The sequence below is a fragment of the Biomphalaria glabrata genome, chromosome 5 (assembly GCF_947242115.1).
Source record: "Biomphalaria glabrata chromosome 5, xgBioGlab47.1, whole genome shotgun sequence".
NCBI lineage: Eukaryota > Metazoa > Mollusca > Gastropoda > Planorbidae > Biomphalaria > Biomphalaria glabrata.
The window spans coordinates 11,616,655-11,643,776 of NC_074715.1; the positions used below are offsets into that span (position 1 = coordinate 11,616,655).

At 35.7% G+C, this 27,122-nt stretch overlaps 2 protein-coding genes across 3 annotated transcripts in view; both read left to right on the plus strand.

Moving 5' to 3' along the window:
• The window catches only part of LOC129926517 (uncharacterized), an 86,398-nt gene that overhangs the window by 33,688 nt on the left and 25,588 nt on the right, over nt 1–27,122 (plus strand). The window lies entirely within an intron of this gene.
• On the plus strand, nt 1,304–15,346 carry LOC106066707 (uncharacterized). Of its 2 annotated transcripts, none has more exons than XM_056031123.1 (3): nt 1,304–1,515; nt 11,360–12,361; nt 13,905–15,346. In XM_056031123.1, exons 2-3 carry the CDS (start codon nt 11,399–11,401, stop codon nt 14,106–14,108), a joined length of 1,167 nt encoding a protein of 388 aa, XP_055887098.1. In that variant the 5' UTR covers nt 1,304–1,515; nt 11,360–11,398; the 3' UTR covers nt 14,109–15,346. The 2 variants fall into 2 exon arrangements, with proteins under 2 accessions (XP_055887098.1, XP_055887099.1); XM_056031124.1 differs by lacking the exon at nt 1,304–1,515 and adding an exon at nt 9,450–9,586.

Here is a 27,122-nt window from a genome sequence, read left to right on the forward strand (position 1 = left end):
GTAATATATCTTAGCTAATCAAACTTCAAACAACGTGAATAACTTCCTTGTGAGCAATACTAAATAGAACTTTATTTATACTATAGAGAAAAATTAAGTTGATATCAAATGAAATAGCTGTAGTAGACTTAAGTTATAATGTTTCTTTACAAAATCAAAGTCCCTACAATGACACAACAGTAGTTATAATGTTTCTTTACAAAATCTAAGTCCCTACAATGACACAACAGTAGTTATAATGTTTCTTTACAAAATCTAAGTCCCTACAATGACATAACAGTAGTTATAATGTTTCTTTACAAAATCTAACTCACTACAATAACACAACCAGTCTCAGGTTCTGGAGTCGCCTCTCCTAAGACCAAATGACGACAATGCCACCTATGTTGCATCATTCATAACGTCTTCCCACCGTCACCATAAAAACACACACACACACTCCATAACATTATGTCTCTCCCTCTCTTTCTCAGTTATCACTCTCTTTCTCCCTTCTCATGTTTCTATCCTGTTTTATCTTCATCTTTCCTCTTTTCCCCCATCATCTCTTTTCTGTCTTACTTTCACGGACTGCCTCTCGCTCTGTCTTACCTTCTTTTCTTTTTTTTTTTCGCACTCCTTCTCTCTATCTCTTACTCTACCTCACTTCTTTCTATCTCTTTTCTTGTCATTCTCTTTTTCTTTGTTTTTTTTCTTAAATTATGTTTCATTTCCAGTCTCTAACCCCATTGCCCCTCTCTTTTTTGTCTCTTTCACTGTCTCTTTCTCTTTTTTCTCTTTTCCTATCTGTCTTTCTCTTTTTTTCTCTTTCCCTGTCTGTCTGTCTGTCTTTTTTTTCTTTACCTGTCCGTCTGTCTTTCTCTTTATTTTCTCTTTCTCTGTCTGTCTTTTTTCTTTTGTCTCTTTAACTCTGTCTCTTCCTTTTGTCTAACAGCTGGCCTGACTTCGATCGCCACCATTCTAAATGAATAATCATCTCTGAATTATTTATATATATAAAGAAGACATTTAAAAATGACCTACATTAGCTTGTGTCCCTCACCCCCCCCCCCTTTTTTTTTTTTGCATATGTTACCCCATAAAAAAAGGCATAGGGGGTTCTGTGTATAGCTTCCAAGTTTGTCCAGTCCGACTTTCCCTCGAGGCAGTCAACCATAACGCACGCAAACCCTTTCCCGGACAAATTCAACATGAGACCGTAACAAGAAAGAGCGAGAGAAGAGGAGGTGGGGGGATCACGACACATACAAAAATCAATCAGACGTTGTGCGCAGGTCTTTGTGACCTGGTTTCGTAGCTCGGCGTAGTATAAATGAAAACAGCTGGGTCCGACCTGGCTTCAATGCGACCAAACAAAGGGAGCTCTCGCTAACGTTGTAACAGACTTGATCTAATATTCGTGTTGACATGTAAATTTGTTGAGTCCGTGCTAGGAAACAAAAAAACGTGAATTGTTCATAGGAAATATACAGCTCCAAAGATTGTTGACCAGTGAGAGATAGTGCACTGCCGTTGGTAAGATTTAGATAAACTTCTTAGTAGCTATTATAAAGTTAAAACTAGTTGGTTATAATGTCTTTCAACAAATGGCTCTAAAATTACATAGGAAGACTTATGACGATCTAGTTATGATGAGGAGAGATAGGTAGTAATAGATAGTTATAGATAGGTTGATAGATAGATAGATAGATAGATAGAGAGATAGAGAGATAGAGATAGATAGAGAGATAGAGATAGAGATAGAAAGAGATAGAGATAGAAAGAGATAGAAAGAGATAGAAAGAGATAGAGATAGAAAGAGATAGAGATAGAAAGAGATAGAGATAGAAAGAGATAGAGATAGAACGAGATAGAGATAGAAAGAGATAGAGATAGATAGATAGAGATTTAGATAGATAGAAATACAGATAGATATCACCAACAAGTGAAATAATTTTCTAAAACTGAATCTTATCTAGCTTTGTTTCCATTAACGTAAATTTGAATGGTGTTCTATTTTTCTATTGTTATATTTCTATCACATAACATTTGTTTGAAAACGTGTTTTGATGGTATAACAAAATGTGTTGCCACTTTGTTGAACTCTATAACCCCCGAGATGTTGGGTTCTACCCCGCAGTGTTCATTGCCTTTCAAATCAATAGGCTTATCACGTGATCATGTAATTGTACATTTTGGCACTGGGCCTTTCAAAATATGAGCACCAAAACGTTTTAAAAAGAATTTTAAGCGCTAAGAGTTTCAGTGTCCAATGTTTTTAACTCTTTCTCTCCTAACTGACGATACCAACGTTGATTCCACCAGAATGTGGTAAATAATTACGGAGAGAAAGAGTTAATAATGGTGCAGTGGGACTAGCTCAACGACCGATCTTAGCAACCTTCGTGACGATAGAGCCAAGCGCAAGGTTGGCTTTTAATTTTATTGTAGGCCCGCGTTTGATTATTGACACTGTGTTGATTTATTTTTAGAAGAAAAAAAAAGAAAATTATGTTTAAAAACTTAAGTTGGTATACTTTTGGATTAATAACTATGCTTGTAGATTTTAAATTAAAATAAATGTCAATGGGTTAATTGAGTCAATCAAATCGGTAAACCTGACGACCTGACTCCAACCCTGTTTCAGTAGTCAAATTACAACTGACGATCGATTTAACTCTCCCTGTTTACGGCAGGTACCCTGTAGACTTCGACGTCTTCAAATTCTGAATTATATATAAACTACATCATTCGCATGGATTTCAACTTAATAGCTTTGGCGGCTTTGGTTCATGATTCAAACTCTTTAACACTTGGCCTGAAATAGATCTCGACTCACAAACTTTTTTCTTGTTCAATTTCAGCGTATGGTTCAGCGTATGGTTCAGCGTATGGTTCAGCGTATGGTTCAGCGTATGGTTCAGCGTATGGTTCAGCGTATGGTTCAGCGTATGGTTCAGCGTATGGTTCAGCGTATGGTTCAGCGTATGGTTCAGCGTATGGTTCAGCGTATGGTTCAGCGTATGGTTCAGCGTATGGTTCAGTGTATGGTTCAGCGTATGGTTCAGCGTATGGTGGGGGGTCTACGTAGATTGAATAGAATAATACATTACAAAGGATCTCTCTACTGTAGTTATGGTTATTTGGCACATACAAGGCCATAGCGTTTCACTACTTATAGAAACAAAAATTATTCTAAACACAATTTAAAAAAAAAAGTTAAAGAACGAAATTAAAACGAATTAGTTAAGCCCAAAACGATAACAATAACAAAAAAATGCTGAAGCTGTCACGTGAAACTATTTCAGTTTGTTTACGTTTTGGTTAAGTCTCAATTGAAATAGATTTAGTCGCCATTTCCTTTTTACATTTATTTCCACTCCGGTTGTTTGTTGTTTTTTTTTTTTTGGTCTGACATTGTGATTGAAGAATGAATCTTTATACAATGTCAGTAGTAAGCCAACTCCTATTTTTATGTTTGTTTACGTTCATCGGCTTTTAAAGGCTTTTCCTTTGTAATTTTGTTTAAATGATTCTATTTTCTTATTGAAATGTTTGGATGTCCTAGCAAAATAAATCAAGCGTCAAGTCAAATTATTTTCTTTTTCAGTTAACAGTAATCCTAATCCACTTTTATCTCATGTTTATCTCCTATCACTTTCACCATGGCACCGGGATTAATTTAATGGCCAGCAAAATGGCCTAGAATACTTTTCTTTTCGCCTCAAGTTTGCCTTATCAGTGATCTAAGATTAACAAGATTACAAAGAGAGTTTGTGTTACACAAACTCAGAGGCGGCCCCCGTCGAAGTCGGATCCCTGTCGGATCTGCATATTCGCAAATAATATTCAAGAGGTGATTTAATTTTGATGTAAAATGTTTTACACGTTTCGGATGTTCCTTCAGAGTTGAAGATAATTACTTCCTAGTCCAAACCTCCCGCAGGACGACGGGGGATGGGAGCTGGCAGGGTTTGAACCCTGGGCCATCCATAAATCTGAACGACAGTCCAGCGCGCAAACCGCACGACCAGGCAGCCATCCGATGGTCAAAAGTAATAATGTTTCAAAGATTCATTTGCCGTAAATTTAAATTTAAATTTAATAAAAAAAATAGTAGATTAGTTTTAATATATTAAAACATTACAATATTGATCAAAACGTTTGGAAATGAAAATCTACACTTTTTTTTTACACTTTAAGTTTAGAAATTGAAATTCTACATCTTAATCTAGTCTATTTTAGTCTAAACTAGATCTAGAAATTCTAGATCTAGACTCTAAAATAATTTTAATTAGAATATAAATCCAGATCTAGATATACTGTAATAAAAATCTAGATCTAGTTTAAAAAATCTAGATTAGATCTAAATCAAGATATCATTCCTTTTTTAAACGCGAGTCACATAACGAGGCTTAATAAACATTACTATACCGAGTTCTTTTTTCATTTCATTTGAAGAATTAATTCCATATAACGTCAGAGGGAAAAAAAAAACACTACGTCACACGGCCTAGCAAGAATAAAAATCGCCTTCATCTATAAGAGCCATTTATCGAGTGTTCATATACTTTGGTGCACCGAGTGCGTTCTTTAAGCATTTCATTTAAAGAATTCATTCCATATGACGTCAAAGGAAAAAAAAACACTACGTCACACGGCCTAGCTAGAATAAAAATCGCCTTCATCATTACGAGCCTTTTATCGAGTGTTCATAGACATTGGTGCACCGAGTGCGTTCTTTTAGCATTTCATTTAAAGAATTCATTCCATATGACGTCAAAGGAAAAAAAAACACTACGTCACAAGGCCTAGCTAGACTAAAAATCACCTTTATCAACACGAGCCATTTCTCGAGTGTTCATAGACATTGGTGCACCGAGTGCGTTCTTTTAGCATTTCATTTAAAGAATTCATTCCATGTGACGTCAAAGGAAAAAAAAACACTACGTCACACGGCTTAGTTAGACTAAAATATGTTTTCATTAATACAAGCAATTTTTTCGAGGGTTAATAGACATTGGTGCACCGAGTGCGTTCTTTTAACATTACATTTAAAAAGTCCATTCATATGACGTCAAAGAAAAAAAATTCCATTACCTCACAATAGGCTAGTACCGGTACCATAAAAAAAAATGTCTTTATTTACACGAGATATTTAACGAGGGTTCATAGACATTGGTGCACTGAGTTCTAATAGATATTATTTAAAAAGGATCAAAGCCACATTGTTTTTGCGTTTTGTCTGTCAGTCGGTCTGTCCGTTATCTTGATATAAAAAAAACAACTAAAAGTTATTAAAAATTGATTAACCTTTATTTTACGTTTCAAAACATCGCAATAATTTTTAGGTATGAACACAATTGAAAAGTTTATATAATAGATTGTTCCGGATGTTTGTATAAATAGTAAAAGAAAAAGAGAATTTCAGATAAATGTAATACCGTTAATTAAATTTTTTGGATGGTCTCGTATAAAAATTAGATGTACTACAGCCACGTGGAGAGATTTTCATACCTTACTTTGGTGTTTGGATTCTGTTTTCCTTAAAAATCGGAACATAATATTAACGATAATTAGATTTTTTAATGTTTTAGGTAGAAAGTTAAATGTACTGTAAGAGAGTAGTGAGTTAAAATATTTTTCATAAAAATCCGTAAAAACATTATTTCGTAAATGAGAAGATTATTTGTTTATTAATTAGAAGAGGGAGTTCAAACAATTATTTGGCGTTAGTAGATTTTTAAATAAATTCGGAAATTTCTGGAGACGATTTGTAAGAAACAAAATCCGGAACTTTCTTTATCGATTACAAAACTTCTATGTTATGTTTTACAAGAAAATTAAATGTCTAAAAAGTAATTTTCAGTAATCAATTCTAGTAAATTACTTTTTTTAAAAGCCTTATGCGATTTCAAACAATCATTAGGCATAATTCATGTTTTATAAAACAATATCCGGAACATTTTTACACTTAATGAAATATAAGTCAGTATAGAGATTATGATTTAGCATTAATATGCTATTTACATAAAAAACGGAACAACATATTATTGATAATGTGTTTTTGCAACGTTTAAGCATGGAAATTGAATGTAATATAAGTTAGAAGAGCAAACAAACATTTGTTGGCATTAATTAGTTTTGCACAAAAAAATCCGGAACAATCAATTTTAGATACTTAAAACTATTGAGATGTTATGGGAGGAACATTAAAGGGTAAATCAGATTTTCAATAACTTTTAGAGTTCTAGTTTTTTAAATCTAATCGTGACGGACAGACCGACCAACAGACAAAACGCACAAAAATAAGCTTCTTTTATTCGGATGGGGGCACTAAACAAAAAATAAATAAAATCTGATTTTTTTAAAAAGTTTAAGGAATTGGTTTAGCACCTGATCATGTTGCTACGTTACGCTACTGCACGAAAATCGCTGCATAAAAAGTCCATTTAAAAAAATGTGCGTGATATTTACATACAAAGTGCATTATTAGCCTTTATAAACAAACAGAAATGTTTTCTTTTCATTTTAGCAGCTAGTTGACCAGAAAAAACGTCTTTAACTATTATTTGTATTTGTTGTAAACATTTCCTGTACATTTTAAAAATATATTTGACTTAGTGATACTGAAAATACACAAAAATTGTCCATCTTTGTTAGCATATTGTAACATTGCCTCCCTTACATTTACGTAATTGTTTTAGAATTGGTGTATTTTTATGAAAAAATCGCTTGCATAATTAATTTTATAAATTAAACGGTTTGCTTTTAGAAAACCAAAAGTAGCCGTTGCACCTAAACTTTTCAAGCCGGATTTAATGATGAAATAATATTTTTCATATCTCTTCTAGTTTTCGAGATCTGAGTGTGACAGACGGACAGACGGACAGACGGACAGACGGACAGACGGACAGACGGACATTTTGCACAAACCTAATAGCGGCTTTTTCCCCTTACGGGGGCCGCTAATAAAAGAAAGAAAATATCTTATAACGAAGTGGCTTGGCGGTAGCAAATAATCTCCAGGAAATAAAGTTGAAATCACATGACTTTGGGCCAGAACTCTTTAACGTTGTTGTCATGCCTACAACCTGCGGGCTATATTCGGCCCCTGTGGAGGTTATATCCAGCTTGTACAATTCGGTGCATAACGAGACTTCAATCTGTTCCCTTCAACTCGACGATTTTTACTGATTTGAATTTTTTCCCTGTAAAATTTATATTATCACCGTTTTGTATAAAATCTTTAACGAGAACAAATTAACTCTTTCTCTCCTAACTGTCGATACCAGCGTTGATTCTACCAGAATCTGGTAAATAATTACGGAGAGAAAGAGTTAATAAAGATAGTGTTACCAACCCATCGTATCAAAAGTCATTCTTTCGTGTACAGTGGACGGAGCGCAAAGAAAGTGTCACAGAAAATCTGGCTGGATAACATACAAGAATGGACTGGCCTCTCTCTCATGATATCCTGCTAACAACAGCTGCTGATCTGTATAAGACAAGCGGTTCTCAACCTTTTAAGCTCGGCGACCCTTTTTACAATCCCCCACTCTGCCGCGACCCCCCTCCCCACACACACACATACAGCAATAGATGAGTAGACAATAGCAATCCAATTTTCGATGGTCTTAGGCGACCCCTGGCAAATCGTCAATCGACCCCCAAGGGGGTCGTGAACCACGGGTTGAGAACCCCTGGATTAAGAGGAGGGAATCGGGTACACGAACTGTCACAGCACTCCTACGACGAAAGTTAATGTATAGATGATGATGATGATGATGATGATGAATCATATGCCTATAATAAATCTATGAAATTGTTTTACGGCGTCAGGCCGCGCAGTCTACACCTTCAAAAATATTCGCCAGTTCCAGTTCAATCCCTACCCAGATTTATCACATACATCTAGCGCTAGGACTGAATGTTTAAAACTATACAACAAACTTGAATACACTAAGAACTGTGCATGTCTTCGCATTAAACCCAAGCTGAACTAGTTGGCCTATTAAAAAGAAAGCAGCCTACATGTGTGCTGATGTAAGCCCAGGATGGGCATTAAGTCAACTCGAGGTAGACTTCTGTTGACACTGACAGTATGTTCAGCACCTTTAATTGCCCACGTTACTGGCAATGAGGTCACTGTTGAGCAAATAACCACCCAGTTCTCTTATGACGTGATTCAGATGCTGGGACGCTGGGGATAAGTAATAAGGAGGCACATCAAAAGTATCCAGTTCGTCAAGCCCGGAACTCCGCCCAACCATTGTGACGTCATTAGTGACAGAAGTCGACGTCTGCTGTGTCGGTAGGATTATGAGACTAATTTCTAAACGAAGACATTAAAAATCCATTGTTATGGAATGTATGCACACCTGTCGGTAATATCAGCTTCAAGAGTAATAATAGATGGTCAGTCACTGATTGTTCAACTGGCCACACATGATACAGAGGCGTATGCTTATTCTATGTGTGTGTACAGGTGCTGGGTCCCACCAAACAGATAGTTGAATATATTTTGGTATCTGCCCAGAAATAGTTATTGGATTTATACGTGTCAGTTATTAGAACTGTAGATCTATACAGCGAACCACCGTTCTGTTTCAACTTTCCAGCCTTGTTTCAACTTGTTAATAAAAAAAATGTCTCACATACTCAAATTGGCACTGTCTCGAATTATCACATAATTATTACATTGTGTGTTAGTCATTTAAGTATATATTTTTAGCACCTACAGGAGGCACGATGGCTGAGCGGTAAAGTGTTTGGCTTCTGAACCGGGGATCCCGGGTTCGAATCCTGGTGAAGACTGGGTCTTGTAATGTCTTTGGGCGCCTCTGAGCAGATCTAATAATAAAGGTCGTTGTGCTAGCCACATGACACCTTTACATCATCTGGCCTATAAATCACAAGGTCTGAAAGGCAGACTTTACTTTTAGTACCCATAGTGTCGTTAGTCGTTATTCAATTATATTTCTGATCTTTAAGAATGCCTTTTTCTAATTTCACGGACATATAAGCCTATTGGATGACTCGATTTTGGTTTTTGCCACACTTAACGTAGGAAAGGGAGGTATCATTATTATATTTATTTTGGTCCTGGTCCTCACGTACCCTAGCACGCTGGGAAGGGGAACAGCTTAAATAAAAACAGGTTGAGATTTTTATATTTTGATTTTAGATAAATGGGGCTTGAATTTGTGCCGACTCATTTAACAACTTGAAAACAAATATCAATGTATACATTTCTTTTGCATAAGAGACGGTTTGGCGTGTGCCTGTGCAGCCCCGGGGGCGAATTTCTCCCCACAGCCCAACTCCCCATATAAACCTACGTTTGGTGTTGAAACCTTGAAGGTAGTCCAACCGTTATCGTGAAGCCGTGACACCCGATGACTCAGCTTTGGATATTCAACAAAGACGCTCTATAATTAGACGGATCGCGTAGCGCAGACGGTTCGAAATGAAAGGTAGATCACCCAGTGTCATATTCCTGGTTTACCCTTAAAGGATGTAAGGGTTTATCTTTAAGTGTACGCATCAGATACTTTAATTACGTCTGAACCCGGAATGAGCCTGGCGTCTCCGTTTGTAGAATGAGGTGATATTACATGAACATTATTTGTTAGTAGAACGAGCCTATTCGATCCGAAGGAGTGCCCCTTTAGTTGTGTGTTGTTGTTTTTTTTTGGTTCAAGTAAATATCTCGTTATTTGATATGATTACTATCAGACAAAATAACGAAAATAGTTTTGTAAAAGTTATTGTTATATATTTATTTGTATAGAATATATTATGGGCCTTGTTCCCGAGTGAGAAAGCACTTAGCTTCCGAACCGGTGTCCCGGCTTCGAATCTAGGTGAATAACGTATTATGAGTTTCTGGATCTTTAGGGCGCCTCTTAAGTCCACCCAGCTCTAACGGGTACTTGACACTAGATGGGAAAAAGTAAAGGTTGGTCGTTGTGCTGGCCACACGAAACCCTCGTTAACTGTCGGCCATAAAATAATTTACATTACATCATTTATATATCGTAATGTCTCAAATGGATGCTTGACATCGCTTACTATATAGGATATATGAAATAATGTGAATATATACTATTTTATATAAATTTATTCAAGTTATCGGGGGATATATGAATTTCGAAAATTATGGGGCGGTGTAATAGAAAACTCCACCTTCGCGATCGAATATATACAGTCTCATTTTCTGTTAACTCGAAGATGGTTATATTGCCGACCGCACTCATGGCACGGATAGACAGAGTCTATTGTATTATTACCGTTTTTGGTGTAAGGTTTTTAATTGAGCTTCTTTGCTGGTGACTGTCCGCTCAGCTCCCCTTAGAAAAGTCGTTTCGGGAGGCGCTTATAAGGCACGCGAACTACCGTGTTCAGCCCATCGATGTTGGGATCTCGCTATTGTGGCATGGATACTATTCATTTCTAACATGTGAAGGATTGCACTGTCATGATATGTCCAGATGTGATCTTTGGAAGTTTAATGTTTTGTTGGGTTTTATTCTGCAATTATTTCAAGCAGAAAATTAGAATCTGTTTATTCGTGCAGCCAAACTTCTCTCTGACAATGAAGCCATTGTGACTCTTAGAATAATTTAGTTCCTGTTTTAAACTGTCTAATAAATGTCACTGTGAAAGAGTATTTGTGACTCAATGACATTACAATATTACGACTGATTCAGAATTAATTTAAAAAAAAGAGTAAAATTGCTTTTATTTCATCGCATTTTTATAAGTTTAGACGACATTGTGCCTCTTTGAATTTTGAAGGACAAGTTTTGTTTTAAATTTGTATACGATATAATTATTTCCAATAGACTAGAAAAACTGGAGACAAAATATCTATGCAAAATTACTTAACCATATTTACTCACAAACTCATATATGCGAATGGTTTTTTTTTTCGATGAGTAATCATAGTGAAAAATGGATCAATAAATCAGCCTTAGGGGCCTTAGTGTTAATTGACAAAGTTTATTTCATAATTTATTCTAAAATAATTTATTTGGAAACCCGTTCGCAAAAAAATTATTTCAATGTTTTATATAATTAAACAATTTTTCTTTTTTTTTCTCTCAAAATTGCACACGCACCTTCAGACTTGCATCTCTTTGCAATGTGTCCCGTCCTGTGTACCAGAGACACACTATTAAGTTATCGCTTGAAAATGCAAGCGATTTGATAAAAGCGATTGAGCTTATCACCTAGTCGTTAACGCGAGATAAGAATAGAAGGCTGTACTGTTCAGTCTCGCTGTAGTCAATCCTACGAAAGCGGACAATAACATAATAGGGGCTTAGATACAATACTTTTTTATGTGTGTAAAATTATTATTTTTTTCTTCCTTCAGGTTCGTTCAACAAAGCTCAATAAAGTTATCCCAATAGTGATGGCAGCCTCCAAGCTATACCCAACATTGAGCGCCTTCTACCGGAATACATATGTTGGTTTCGGAAGTGAAGCTAACTTAACACTAAGTGGCGCTGATAACAGTAATCCATACAAGAAACCATTCGCAGAGGATCATGGTGCGAATATTCTCGCCAAAAATAAAAGCCAAGACAAAATGGATAGAAAAAAGGGTGTCTCTGACCAAGAAAGACAAGCCAGGGGCAATAACTTTGACAGAACCGTAGTAGACAATGCTCGAGAAAGCAGTCAAGAAATAAGTTCTGTACCGGGAAATGATCACGTGAGGGAGGACTTGGCAGACGATTCGCCACGTCTGCCTACGGCCCCACCCATGGATTGGTCAGATGATCTTATTGAAAGATTTCTGCAGGATACTCTGACGCAGCAGGAACTTTCCGCTCTTGAGAACGATCTTTCGGTGCTCGGCGCACCCAACATCGACATCGATTACTCCGCACTCAGCTCGTCTCTAAACGTGTCCCAAGACTCCGATACTACGTGGATCGATGATCTCGTACCCGATTACGATACCTCGCCTGACGACAGCGTGGCAGGCAATCTGAACAATCTCAACAAAGAAAGGCCGAGTAAGCCACACACGTCCGCCATCCTCGCTCAGAACATTGTTGAGCTTCCCAAGCCCAGATCACGTCCTCTCGCGAGAACGGAAGAAACGCACCAGAGAAAGACGCATGCGCACCGTGGCCTACCAAGGCAGGCAGCAGTGGTATCACGGGAAGCTATCTATCCTCCCAGAATCCAGCACGCGGAGCATTCCAGTCATGGAAACGCCAGGCTGAAAAGCCAGAGTTCGCAGGAGAAGGAAAACAAGTCCGGATCTTCAGAGGACATTTCTGCTGCCCGCCATAAGCATTCGTCTAGTACACCCCCACCTCCTGGAACTGAGGAGTACAGTGCTTGGATGACATGGAGAAAGCAGGTACTCTTTTTTTTAAATTTCTTCTGTATTCATCTTTATAAGAAATTAAGATGATCCATAGTCGCTATACGACTGAAGGCGCTCAATAATAATGTAATCTTGCAGGTTGGATTTACTACAATCCTAGACTGTGCAGCCACCAAGAGCCTCGCCCTTAAAAGGGGCCTCCACTTTTCGAAAATATGAAATCTTAAACAAAATACTCATTTCAAATATTGGCAAAAGAAACTATATTTAAAAGTACTGGCTTTCTTCACTCTGAAGCCGTCTTTTAGATTTATTAATGCCATTTATATTGAAGCTTCAAATGAGCCACCATAAAAATCCAGCCTAGGGCCCCATTTATAGAAATCTGGTATTTCTTGCAGATCCTACCTATAGGCTAACCATTCTATGTAATGCAAACCTTCTGTGTATATTGAGATTCTGAAATCCAATTCAAACTTCAGCCTGGTCCAAATTGCGCGACGAGATTGTAATCAATACCCATAGATTGTTTGAAAGACCAAAAAAGGTTTGATGTATTAGCATGCTTACAAATGACAAGAGTGCAGGCCAAAGTGGAAAGTGTCGCCCTAAGAGTAAAAAAAAAAAAAAAGATTAGTATATATGTAGTGACCTCCCCTCTACCCTAAACTTCCGTGTGTATTTACAGTTAACTTACATTCTCATAATGGGCGCAAGATTTAACTTCAATCTTTTACGTTGGTGCCACCATAGTGAACTTTCATCATCATAGCGATGTATTTGGTTTCGTATCTTTATTACAAACTTCATATGAAGCTTTTAGCAACTCACTCTGTCTGTCTGGTAAAAAGTTTTTACACGCTATTTCTCCCACACCCAATCTCGCTGAAATTGTTTGCACACTTACAGTGTATTAAATTGTTATGAAAATTATGATAACTGAGTCGAAAACCATGTCCGCTTAGTATGGCGTTAGTGGACTTTATCTATCCAAACGACTACACAACACACATTTCGTGAACACATTCTCATGGACGAGTTACAAGCACATGTAAACATAAGAACGACAACCGATACAGAATATAATTGTCATAACAACCTTTAAACTCAAAAACCAATAATAATAATAAAAAATTACCCAATTAGTTAATTAACCATGGGTAATTATTTTGTTTGGTATCTTGAATCGGGGAAAGAAATCGTACTTGACAGATGTGGTGGTATAAGTTGAATTAAGTCCCCTGAGGACTCTTCGAGCCCTGAACATTTTTTTTGGTATGCTTTGAAAATGACGATCATGAAAACTTTCACCAAGATACCCACTTCTTCCCTCCCCCTTTTCACAACTGGTCCAGACAAGTGATAGGATCATAGCGCATGCATAAATCTAAAAGCTAAATAAAAACAAATGGTAAAAATATTTCTATCCCACAGATTGAAATCTAGATTTAACACATCGCAGCTCACATAAATAATTTAAATAAATTAATACAATTATACTTACTAGAAGCTTTATTTTTTTAAAGTATTTTTATGTTTTTCTTGTTTTCTAATTAGACCACATTTTTGTTTTAAGGTCAATCGTCAGCTGGCTTCCGCTATCCTGCTCCGAGGCAATCCCGAGGTTCAGCTTCACAAACCTGACCAGTCCAGGAAAGCCTTAAGCCAGAGCTCATACGACTTCATCTCCCAGTTCTCAAAATGTGGTCAGAAGACGCCCTTGGGGAGCAAACCTTTTGTCATGTATGGAATCCCTAGAGTATCATTACCCAACAACTGAGCTGCTGGAAAGAGTAAGAGCCCTTGTGTCCAAGTCAAACAGGATGTGACGTCCTGAGATACTTTCTGACAGCTGGAAAACTTTCTTCGGAATTCCCGCCACAAGTCCACGTGACTTTCAGCTTGGCTTCTCACCTTTTAGAAACAAAGTGAAAGCTTTGGTGTCAGAAGGCAAATCTTCTTAATAAAGTGAACACATGTGTCATACTGTTGTTACTCAAGCTTCGCAAGCTAGCACAGCTGTTAAAGTGTTGTTGTTGTTGTTTTTTTTGTTTTGCATAAGCTTCACTGTTTTTGCACAAGCTGATGTTGTTTTTACAAACAGTTGTTTTTGTTTACATTGATTTACATCTTAAAAGTGTACACGTTTTAAAAGCGGTCTGGTTTAATGATATTTTTAAAAAGTGACCACAGTTTTGTTTAAACACGTTTCTGTAATTTCACAATAATAAAACTTTGTCTTACTTGAGCTTGAAATGTGCTTAATGAGATGAAACACCTGTATGTGAGTTGACTGAGAGGCAGCACCTGTTATATGCAAATTGACTGAAGTAAACATTTAATGCATGCTAGTTGACTCAAATAAAGCACATTCTGTATGCTAGTTGATTGAGATAAGGCATTTTCCGTATGCTAGTTGATTGAGATAAGGCATTTTCCGTATGCTAGTTGATTGAGATAAAGCACATTCTGTATGCTAGTTGATTGAGATAAGGCATTTTCCGTATGCTAGTTGATTGAGATAAAGCACATTCTGTATGCTAGTTCACTGAGATAAGGCATTTTCCGTATGCTAGTTGATTGAGATAAAGTACTTGTTATATGCTAGTGGATTGAGATAAAGCACTTGTATGTAATTTTACTGATATAAAGCATGTGATGTTATCCTCAAGAGCTGAATAGTATCTTTAAGAGATGGGTTTTATCTTTATAAGCTAAATGCTTTTTTTTTTTAATTTGTTGTGACAGACTGCAATTTTAGGAGCACTGAATTTTTCAATTTTAATGTGCGCTCATTCTTTTATTCATTTTCAAACTGTAACTTGATATTATGACCAGCACTTGTGTTATAGCCACTATCCCATCATTCAGAATGTACTTGTTTAGTAGCATGTGTAGTTGTATGTATGTACAGACATTGTTCATATTTTAGTCACTTTTTTAAGGCAATATTGGTTTTTAAATAAATTTTATGCATATATTTTGTGACAAATAAAACTCGGTGAAATAAAAATATTACTTGGATCATTATTCCTAATATTTTGTGAACTTGAAAACAAGTTTACTGCTAGTATTTTGATGTCTTAACATATTTATCATTTTTTTAAGCTTTAATTAGCGTAAACTTTGTCTACAAGTACTCACAAGAACAGTGAACATCAACGGCGGCGCTAGCGTCCCCCGGGAGGGGGGGGAGGGTCGATTTCGTGACATAGACAAGACAGGAAACAAGTTGATACTTTAAACAATTATTTATTGTACCTAGCAAAACATGAATCGATGAACGAAAATACTTAATTAGTCAATTATTGGTAATTTATTATTTCGATATCGAAAACGGGAAATACCTTGTACAATATTGTTAGATATAATTTCAAAGATATAGTTCTTCCCCTTTAGATCGATATTTTTTAAAATTTTGACTATGGAATATTAGTATTACTAAATTATGCCAAAGATACCATAGTGAAAGATCAATGTTGCCAGTTAAATCTTGTTTGTACTACAAGTGAAAGAGCTTCCAAATGTAACTGTACAGAGCTAAAAAGTGCAAACAGACATTTTCGTAAGCCGGTCCCTTTCAAATTCTTAAGTTTTCAACTTTTCCTATATTCTGTCTACTGGACGCACCTCGCAGGAGGGAATTTCTAACAGAAGTAGTCGTTCACGTATTGCCACCATGTTAATAATCCACAAAGACGGGCGTGGCCTGTCAATCATTTATAAAATTCAAAACTTCATAGATTGTGTGCTCTCAATTACGAAAGCGTGTGAGTTACAAAGTAGAAGAATAAGCTCTAAATCCACCCCCACCCCTCTAAAAAGACATTAAGATTTGAAGCCAAGGTGACCTTACTTCCAGTACCTAGGCAGATAATGACAAAGAGTGGGGTTTTAACTCGGGACAAGCGTGCACACAGTCTGAAAGGCACATCACACAGACATCTCACTAGTGGCAGCCACCCAGTTCTGTATTTTGACTCGATATCTGCTTATGATCTGGACGAGTCGTATTTTTGATCTGGGAGTCCTACGAGCCATGGTCTCGACTCAAATCTCAAACTGTTTGAAAAATGCAGACAGAAGAAACATTACGAAAATATATACATTTCTTAGAGCCATTAATATTATTTTTATCTATACGATTTAATAATAGCAGGGCCAACAAACTAGGTAGCGGTTTTAAAACCTCCAATTGGTGGGGGCTTCGCAAAGGACTTCTTCTGTTCCTGTCAATTTTATAAAGCAGAAAGGATTAACTTGTTCCCAATATTATTGTTGAAGTACACTTGGTTTTAAAAAATTACATAATTTTATTTATTTATTTATTTGCGTTTTTTTTTTGTTTCTTTTTCATTTGGGCCACCAAATTCACTTCGCCTAGGACCTACAATTATCTAAGGCCGACCCGGTTAATAGATACCTACTGCAGTATCAATTCAAACACAAAAGCTTAACTCCCAACTAGTCCTAGCCTAACCAGAATAAAACTCTCATTCCTTGTAAGTAACTTATATACTGATTCCACGACATGGCCTAAATAGTGCCGATGTGCCTCAAATCACATATACTGATTCCAATTTTACACCGAGCTAAACCTTAGTCATGATACTAGATCTAAACCCAACAATATTGTTTCTCTGACCTTAAAACCTACATTTAAAGCGAGCAAAATCTATAAAAATACTTTTAAAAAGGCTTATATACCAGAAGAATTGCACATTGACAGCTATATCTCTCAATCCTAAAAGAATGATTTCAATTTTTCTTTTTCAGAACAAAATAATTGATTACCAATAATTGATTGATTAATTCTTTTATTGAATCATGTTTGCTACGGACAATAAATAATTGTGCAAATTTTCAACTTGATCCAAGAATGGCAAGTGGAAGAAATAAAGTGAACAGAATTTGTACCAGACAGACAGACAGACGGAGTGAGTTGATAGAAGCTTCTAAAAATAGATATACGTAAAACTATTTATAGTTTAAAAACATCTATCTTTGTCAAACACAAGGGGGATTTAAAACGAAAACAAAAGAAATCTTCAAACTAAAACTACTCAAAGAATCCTTATGATAAAAGGAGTTTGGGTTACACACGCACACGCATTGAGGGCATGTAACTTAGATCTATTGACAGCTGTATAGTTTTTATATCTTTGGTATATGAAAACCTTTAAAAAAAAAAAAGAATATTGAATTTAAAAAAAAGAGTTTTTGTTTTCAGTAGATCAGACAGAAAAAAGAGTAGTGAGACTCAAAACTAACGAATATTCATGTTTGATTAGAGAAACACTTTTAGTAAAATCACTAAATTTAGAAAGCCTTCAGGATAGAAGACTCAAAAGTAAAGTAGCAATTTATACATAAATTATTGAACCATAATCTTCAAATACAAAAACAAAATTTAATAAAATATTCAGAAAGACACAAAGATTAAGGCACATTCCTCATTCCATATGCTTGGACAAATTTGTACAAATGCTCCTTCTTCCCTAGCGCTATTAGAGAATGGAATGGGTTGCCTGAGCCAGCCAGGAAAACCTGTGACTTAGCAGAACTTAGGTCATTGGTTAATATGCATGACTGAATGCATGACGCATAGGACGAAATCCTCTTCTTTTTTGAAGTAACGTCTGTATTATATAAGATAAGATAAGATAATAAGATCAAAAGTTGCCTTCTCTTTGGGCTCAGTACGGGCAGTGGTCATATCAAATATCAGGACAGAGCTAGTCTTGTCTTCAGGAGATCTAAACATGACAAAAAGTCAACACCAAACCAATAGCGGCATTTTCCCTAAGGAGGGCTGCTAAAATTAAGCGTGTATTTATATTTAACAAAACAATTAAAAAAACAACAAAAATAACCTTAGATAGAAAAGAAAAAAAAAAAAGAAAGAAAGGAGAGTGTAGCCGTAAAAAAGGGCAATAATTAATTTTCTGCTACCGGAATATTTTCCTCTTCGTCAAAGATACGTCTTTTAGTAGTTTTAAGATAAGACTGACGCTGATCATGGATGGATACCTATTCGTACGGAATGTGTACTGGACTGTCGTTCGGATGCTCATGATGGTCCCAGGTTCAAACCCTGCCCCTTTGCCATTCCCGGCCGTCCTGTGGGAGGTTTGGACTAGGAAGTAAATTATCTTCAACTCTGAAGGAACATCTGAAACATGTTAAACATTTTACTAACATTTTTCTACAATTAAATTTTTAACTTTGGATTCTCGGATGACCATCAAAAATGAATTCATGTCTGTATTAACAGACATTCATTGACTTTACTCCGTGCAGATTAAAAATAAAGCAATTATGATAAGACAAATATCGTTCAATAATAAGCGATCATTTTGTCAAAAAATCCATTACATACAAAAACAAGATTACAAAGAGAGTTTGTGTTACACAAACTCAGAGGCGGCCCCCGTCGAAGTCGGATCCCTGTCGGATCTGCATATTCGCAAATAATATTCAAGAGGTGATTTAATTTTGATGTAAAATGTTTTACACGTTTCGGATGTTCCTTCAGAGTTGAAGATAATTACTTCCTAGTCCAAACCTCCAGCAGGACGACGGGGGATGGGAGCGGGCAGGGTTTGAACCCTGGGCCATCCATAAATCTGAACGACAGTCCAGCGCGCAAACCGCACGACCAGGCAGCCATCCGATGGTCAAAAGTAATAATGTTTCAAAGATTCATTTGCCGTAAATTTAAATTTAAATTTAATAAAAAAATAGTAGATTAGTTTTAGTATATTAAAACATTACAATATTGATCAAAACGTTTGGAAATGAAAATCTACACTTTTTTTTTACACTTTAAGTTTAAAAATTGAAATTCTACATCTTAATCTAGTCTATTTTAGTCTAAACTAGATCTAGAAATTCTAGATCTAGACTCTAAAATAATTTTAATTAGAATATAAATCCAGATCTAGATATACTGTAATAAAAATCTAGATCTAGTTTAAAAAATCTAGATTAGATCTAAATCAAGATATCATTCCTTTTTTAAACGCGAGTCACATAACGAGGCTTAATAAACATTACTATACCGAGTTCTTTTTTCATTTCATTTGAAGAATTAATTCCATATAACGTCAGAGGAAAAAAAACACTACGTCACACGGCCTAGCAAGAATAAAAATCGCCTTCATCTATAAGAGCCATTTATCGAGTGTTCATAGACTTTGGTGCACCGAGTGCGTTCTTTAAGCATTTCATTTAAAGAATTCATTCCATATGACGTCAAAGGAAAAAAAACACTACGTCACACGGCCTAGCTAGAATAAAAATCGCCTTCATCATTACGAGCCTTTTATCGAGTGTTCATATACATTGGTGCACCGAGTGCGTTCTTTTAGCATTTCATTTAAAGAATTCATTCCATATGACGTCAAAGGAAAAAAAACACTACGTCACAAGGCCTAGCTAGACTAAAAATCACCTTTATCAACACGAGCCATTTCTCGAGTGTTCATAGACATTGGTGCACCGAGTGCGTTCTTTTAGCATTTCATTTAAAGAATTCATTCCATGTGACGTCAAAGGAAAAAAAACACTACGTCACACGGCTTAGTTAGACTAAAATATGTTTTCATTAATACAAGCAATTTTTTCGAGGGTTAATAGACATTGGTGCACCGAGTGCGTTCTTTTAACATTACATTTAAAGAGTCCTTTCATATGACGTCAAAGAAAAAAATTCCATTACCTCACAATAGGCTAGTACCGGTACCATAAAAAAAATGTCTTTATTTACACGAGATATTTAACGAGGGCTCATAGACATTGGTGCACTGAGTTCTAATAGATATTATTTAAAAAGGATCAAAGCCACATTGTTTTTGCGTTTTGTCTGTCAGTCGGTCTGTCCGTTATCTTGATATAAAAAAAAACAACTAAAAGTTATTAAAAATTGATTAACCTTTATTTTACGTTTCAAAACATCGCAATAATTTTTAGGTATGAACACAATTGAAAAGTTTATATAATAGATTGTTCCGGATGTTTGTATAAATAGTAAAAGAAAAAGAGAATTTCAGATAAATGTAATACCGTTAATTAAATTTTTTGGATGGTCTCGTATAAAAATTAGATGTACTACAGCCACGTGGAGAGATTTTCATACCTTACTTTGGTGTTTGGATTCTGTTTTCCTTAAAAATCGGAACATAATATTAACGATAATTAGATTTTTTAATGTTTTAGGTAGAAAGTTAAATGTACTGTAAGAGAGTAGTGAGTTAAAATATTTTTCATAAAAATCCGTAAAAACATTATTTCGTAAATGAGAAGATTATTTGTTTATTAATTAGAAGAGGGAGTTCAAACGATTATTTGGCGTTAGTAGATTTTTAAATAAATTCGGAATTTTCTGGCGACGATTTGTAAGAAACAAAATCCGGAACTTTCTTTATCGATTACAAAACTTCTATGTTATGTTTTACAAGAAAATTAAATGTCTAAAAAGTAATTTTCAGTAATCAATGCTAGTAAATTACTTTTTTTAAAAGCCTTATGCGATTTCAAACAATCATTAGGCATAATTCATGTTTTATAAAACAATATCCGGAACATTTTTACAATTAATGAAATATAAGTCAGTATAGAGATTATGATTTAGCATTAATATGCTATTTACATAAAAAACGGAATAACATATTATTGATAATGTGTTTTTGCAACGTTTAAGCATGGAAATTGAATGTAATATAAGTTAGAAGAGCTAACAAACATTTGTTGGCGTTGATTAGTTTTGCACAAAAAAATCCGGAACAATCAATTTTAGATACTTAAAACTATTGAGATGTTATGGCAGGAACATTAAAGGGTAAATCAGATTTTCAATAGCTTTTAGAGTTCTAGTTTTTTAAATCTAATCGTGACGGACAGACCGACCAACAGACAAAACGCACAAAAATAAGCTTCTTTTATTCGGATGGGGGCACTAAACAAAAAATAAATAAAAACCGTTTTTTTTTAAAAAGTTTAAGGAATTGGTTTAGCAGCTGATCATGTTGCGACGTTACGCTACTGCACGAAAATCGCTGCATAAAAAGTCCATTTAAAAAAATGTGCGTGATATTTACATACAAAGTGCATTATTAGCCTTTATAAACAAACAGAAATGTTTTCTTTTAATTTTAGCAGCTAGTTGACCAGAAAAAACGTCTTTAACTATTATTTGTATTTGTTGTAAACATTTCCTGTACATTTTAAAAATATATTTGACTTAGTGATACTGAAAATACACAAAAATTGTCCATCTTTGTTAGCATATTGTAACATTGCCTCCCTTACATTTACGTAATTGTTTTAGAATTGGTGTATTTTTATGAAAAAATCGCTTGCATAATTAATTTTATAAATTAAACGGTTTGCTTTTAGAAAACCAAAAGTAGCCGTTGCACCTAAACTTTTCAAGCCGGATTTAATGATGAAATAATATTTTTCATATCTCTTCTAGTTTTCGAGATCTGAGTGTGACAGACGGACAGACGGACAGACGGACAGACGGACAGACGGACATTTTGCACAAACCTAATAGCGGCTTTTTCCCCTTACGGGGGCCGCTAAAAAAGAAAAAAAAAAGCATGATTTCAGAGACAGAAGAACCTAAAATCTAGGTGGCTAAAATCTAGCTTTATGTGTTTTTCAATTACTAAATTATTTAGAGGAGATTACTCTACCATGACTAAAATATTTTGTTCTTACCGTTATTAGTTCCCTTGGACGTGTCTGGCTCCTGTCTCGGTAGACAATGGATGCGCCCCAGATGAGTTACTGGCAGTGGCGTAGCTAGCAGTTAGCCATCATTTGGAGGCCCGGGGGAGGCTTGACCTCTTTTGGGGCCCCTGCATTTTGCGTAATATTTAATATTTAATGTAAAAAATACTCATTTGGGGCCACAAGTAGGGGCCCTGGGGGATTTTTACATCCCCCCCCCTCATGCCATAATGCTAAACTTGTTGGGCCTAAAATTAACGTAATCATCTTCTTTTTTTGAAGTAACGTCTGTATTATATAAGATAAGCTTTGTAGAAAGTGGTCAGCATTCTCTACAGACGCTCAACGAGGCAAGATTCGCTACTAGAAATATTCAGGAACATGTGTTGTCTTATTCAGAGGCTTGATTTTTTTCCACAGGTTGTAATACGCTTACGCATCACTAATTTATTTCATATACATGGCTTGGGTTAGAGCTGGCTCATTTTTGCAAAGTGCATATCAACTCACTTTGTCTGTTTGTTTGTCTGTCTGGTACAATATTTGTACATGTTTGTACATGTTTTCACTCCCACACTCATTCTCGGATCAAGCTGAAACTTTACACAATTATTTGTGGTATCTTACAAATCATGAATCAATCAGAGAATAAAGCAATTAGAGAATTAATTATGTTGTTTGGTATCAAAAAGGAAAATTAATGCTACTCATTGAGAGATGGGGCTGTATTTGTGCAGTTATTTACCTTGATACGTTCAATATTTTTTATTCTTCCACGCCTCGTTCTTTTAAATTTTGTATAATTATTCAAAGTCGATGACAATTTATGAATTCAAAATAAATGAATAAAAGTTAGTTAATAAATTAGTGTTAATAGGGCAGTGATGTTTGCAGTTATTTCCTTTAGATAGGCCCTGCCTATACACAATCTAGCCATCGTATTTATGGTCTACCTTTGAGTCGCCTGCAATGCTTGACATGGTAAATGGAGCTCTCTAGTATTGAGTTAGTCAACTATCTTATTACCTACTCGGGAAAGGAAAATCCTTAGAACAATTTATTGTGCTATACAAGATGAAACTAGACAGAGGACACGCACTAATCAGGAGAAATATTAGTTATATGAAGATTCTCTATAGTGACGCAAATTTAACAAAAAGGACTGATTACATTACATTACGTTGGTTCAGACTACGTTGGGTCAGACTACGTTGGGTCAGACTACGTCGGGTCAAATTACGTAGGGCCAAACTACGTCGGGTCAGCCTACGTCGGGTCAGACAAGGACGGGTCAGACTACGTTGTGTCACACTACGTTGTGTCACACTATGCTGAGTCAGACTACATCGGGTCAGACTACGTCGGGTCAGACTACGTAGGGTCAGACTACGTTGGGTCAGACAAAGTTGGGCAGGTCATCTCGAAATGATGTTTGATAACAGAGGAGAAAAAATAATATACATACAAAAATGGGAGGCGACTCACTAGGGAATACTGTGCACTGGTACGATTTTGTCCTAGCATATGGCATGTGACATGTGACTTTATCTTGTTTAACCTCATAGCTAATCAAAAGATTCTGTAGGTGTATGCCACAAGTGTGGAGGCGCGGTGGCTGAGCGGTAAAGCACTTGGCTTCTAAACAGGGGTCCCGGGTTTGAATGCTGGTGAAGACTGGGATTTTTACATTTCCGGATCCTTGGGCGCCTCTGAGTCCACCCATCTCTAATGGGTATCTGACAGTTGATGGGGAAAAGTAAAGGCTGTTGGTCGTTGAGCTGGCCACATGACACCCTCGTTAACTTTAGGTCAAAGAATCAGATGACCTCTACACCATCTGCCCTATAGACCACAAGGTCTGAAAGGGGAACGTTACCACAAGTGTACCAGCTCTAACCCAGATAATCTAACTTAAATTGTAACTCGATACAAATCAAGCCATTGGTACAGTTTTAAGGATGTCGTCTGCCCGAGAGAATTGGAGTACCTTCATTTCCCGCGCTGTCAGAGCAACGTCACGACGATAAGTGATGATGCTGGTGGTATCGTATAACTATGAAATGGGTTTTAGGCTAAGCTGCTTACCAGATCCATAGACAGGAACTTAAAGCTGTATCGATTAGATATAAATTTAATACTTGTTCTGTTCTTGGTCAGAGAGATCTAATAGAATTCATAATAAGTATTATCCATTTCTGATAAGTAAACGAACGCCAGGTACTAGTGAATTTTTAGAACAGACAAAAAATGTAATCCTGTTTATGTTTCTTTAAATATGGGTAAAGGTCAATTTTAGATTAGTCTATTATTCAGAGAGAAGGATTTCCTAAGTTTTTCTAAAAGTTTTTCTTCTTCAGTAGAACACTGCGCAAATTGAAATGTGTTTAGGGACTACTCCATTTATTACAGAGCGTATATCAACTCACTCTGTCTGTCTGACTGTCTATCTGATAAATAGTTTGTAAACGTTATTTCTCCCACATTCAATCTCGGATAAAATTTTGCAGAATTGTTCATTGTAGGCCCTACTTGACAAAACAAGGATCAATTAAAAAAAAACACTAATTAGTTAATTGTATTAATATTAAAATTAAATGCATTAATTTTTTCCCTAATATCAAACAATGGAAAAAAATTTTACTTTAATGACGTGGTGGTATAAATTGAATAAGTCCCCTTTATACTTTGTGTAGAGAATTAGGTCGTAGCTTAAAAGTTTGAAACTAACAATAGATAACAATAAAGCCTTCAACTTTCATAAGCACTGCGCTGGCACAGTGACTAATGCATTGGTTTGAGGAGGCTTGAGCACTCGAGTTCAAATTTGAGGCGTTAATCAGCTTTTGAAAAAAAATGGATTTAAAAAGCGATCACTGTAGCATTTTCATTCCCAACTGGTCCAGACAAGTGATAGGATCATAGAGTATTGAGAAAGCTAAAAGTATCAACTTGCTCTAAACTAAAACAATTGGTAAAACTATTTCTAATCTCATATTTATTATTGTTAGTCTAGATTCTAGATCTATTACTTGACTCATCATCGTCTCATCTCTGCCTGTGGTCACTTCTGGGGCATAGGCCACCAACCGGCTTCCTCCAGGCGTCTCGGTTCTGGGCGAGTCTCTCCAACTGTCCCCATGTCTTGCCCATCTGCTTTGCATCTACTTCCTAATCGCGGCGCTATGTATTCCTGGGCCGTCCCCTCTTCCTCTTTCCTTGGGGGTTCCAGGTTAGGGCTTTGCCTTGTTATGTCGGATGCAGGCTTGCGAAGGGTATGACCTATCCATCTCCAGCGTCACTGACTAATCCAAACTATATTATATATATTTGCGTAATATTAGCTTTGATTTAAATTTTTAATATATATTTTTATAGTTGTTTTTTTTTTTGGTTTTGTATGTCTGATTATTGGTATTCATTCTCTAGTATGCGATTAAAGTTGTTCAACATTTTATAAAGAACATATACAATGTAAAATTGGTTTATAATGTTAAAAGTACAAGATAAGATTTTAATTTTTATGTTTTAAAAAGATAAATAAAATGTATTTTGTTTTGTAACATTTTTATAATATGTAAACTTAAAATAATTTGATATATGTTATGATAATTTTATTTACTATTTACTTGAAATAAAAATTATTTGGGACAAAAAATGCAAAATTTTGCTCATAAAAAGTCCATAGAGTTCTCTATATCATTGTACTACGAAAATAATATACGGAAAGGTCAACCGCCAAAGGAGGATAACTGTTGGAAAAAGATGTCATCTATTTTTAATCTTTATCAAAATTGCTACTTTTTCAATTTGAAAGGTCAACTACATAAAACATTATCTTTTCTTTTACTTAATTGTTTTAAACCAAATATAATAATTTAATTTATTTACATTTCAACATTGTAAAGAAATATTAATTTAGTATTTGTAAAATAGTAAAGAAAATATGTGTAGATCTTTCTTTTAAAACGAAAATCGAATTCAAAGTATGTTTATATAACCTTGATTTGTAATATTACATCGTTCCTGCGGTATTTAGATTGAACGTTGGACTGTAGAGCAAAAGGTACATGGTTCATTTTCTCGTGGAGAACATCTTTTTTTTTTTATTTCTAATTTATTTTTTTTCCGTAATAAATAAAAATCTGTTCTACGATAATCTAAGAAATGAAAATTTTGTCTGAATATATATTTTTTTACCTTTAAAATAAGAGAAAGGCATGCACATTACTTAAAAGTGTTCATCTAGCTTTCTTTTTGATTTTATTACTTCTGCATCTTGATTGTTGATTTTGAATGTTAGCTTTGTCTAACAATATCATCAAACCAGTTCTTTGGGAAAAAAAGATGAACATATAAACACCATTGTAAAACATATATGACGACATTTTTAGTTTAAGCCGCGAGTAAAAAATATTGTTCAACTACGCCTAGAGATTGGAGGATCGATGGGAATATTTAGCAAAAAGGAAATAAGAAAATGAGTCGGTGATATAGCTAGGTACACTGTTGTTCATTTTATAAGTAGAAAAATGAAGCACTATTTCTGATATTGAAAGCCAACAAAATGCATATTCTGAGGTATCTACAGTGCATTTTCCTGCTATTAAAAAGTTTTATTTCAAAAACCTAATGTGCTATTCTTACTGACTAAGACCCTCCCGCGCCGTTTGGCGCATTAGCCGTCAAGTTGTTTCCATAAAATTGTAGATTCCCTGCCATTACTAGCAATGGGGTCTGGGGAGCGCTAGCGCGGGGCGAAGCCCCTGTCGCCAAGCACTATTTCTGGTATTGAAAGCCAACAAAATGCATATTCTGAGGTATCTACAGTGCATTTTCCTGCTATTAAAAAGTTTTATTTCAAAAACCTAATGTGCTATTCTTACTGACTAAGACCCTCCCGCGCCGTTTGGCGCATTAGCCGTCAAGTTGTTTCCATAAAATTGTAGATTCCCTGCCATTACTAGCAATGGGGTCTGGGGAGCGCTAGCGCGGGGCGAAGCCCCTGTCGCCAAGCACTATTTCTGGTATTGAAAGCCAACAAAATGCATATTCTGAGGTA

Bases quoted from the DNA above. Each gene is read 5' to 3' on its own strand.
- LOC106066707 (XM_056031123.1), top strand. From the start codon at position 11,399: ATGGCAGCCTCCAAGCTATACCCAACATTGAGCGCCTTCTACCGGAAT. The intron at 12,362-13,904 runs GTACTCTTTTTT...TTTTGTTTTAAG, and splicing joins GGATGACATGGAGAAAGCAG to GTCAATCGTCAGCTGGCTTC.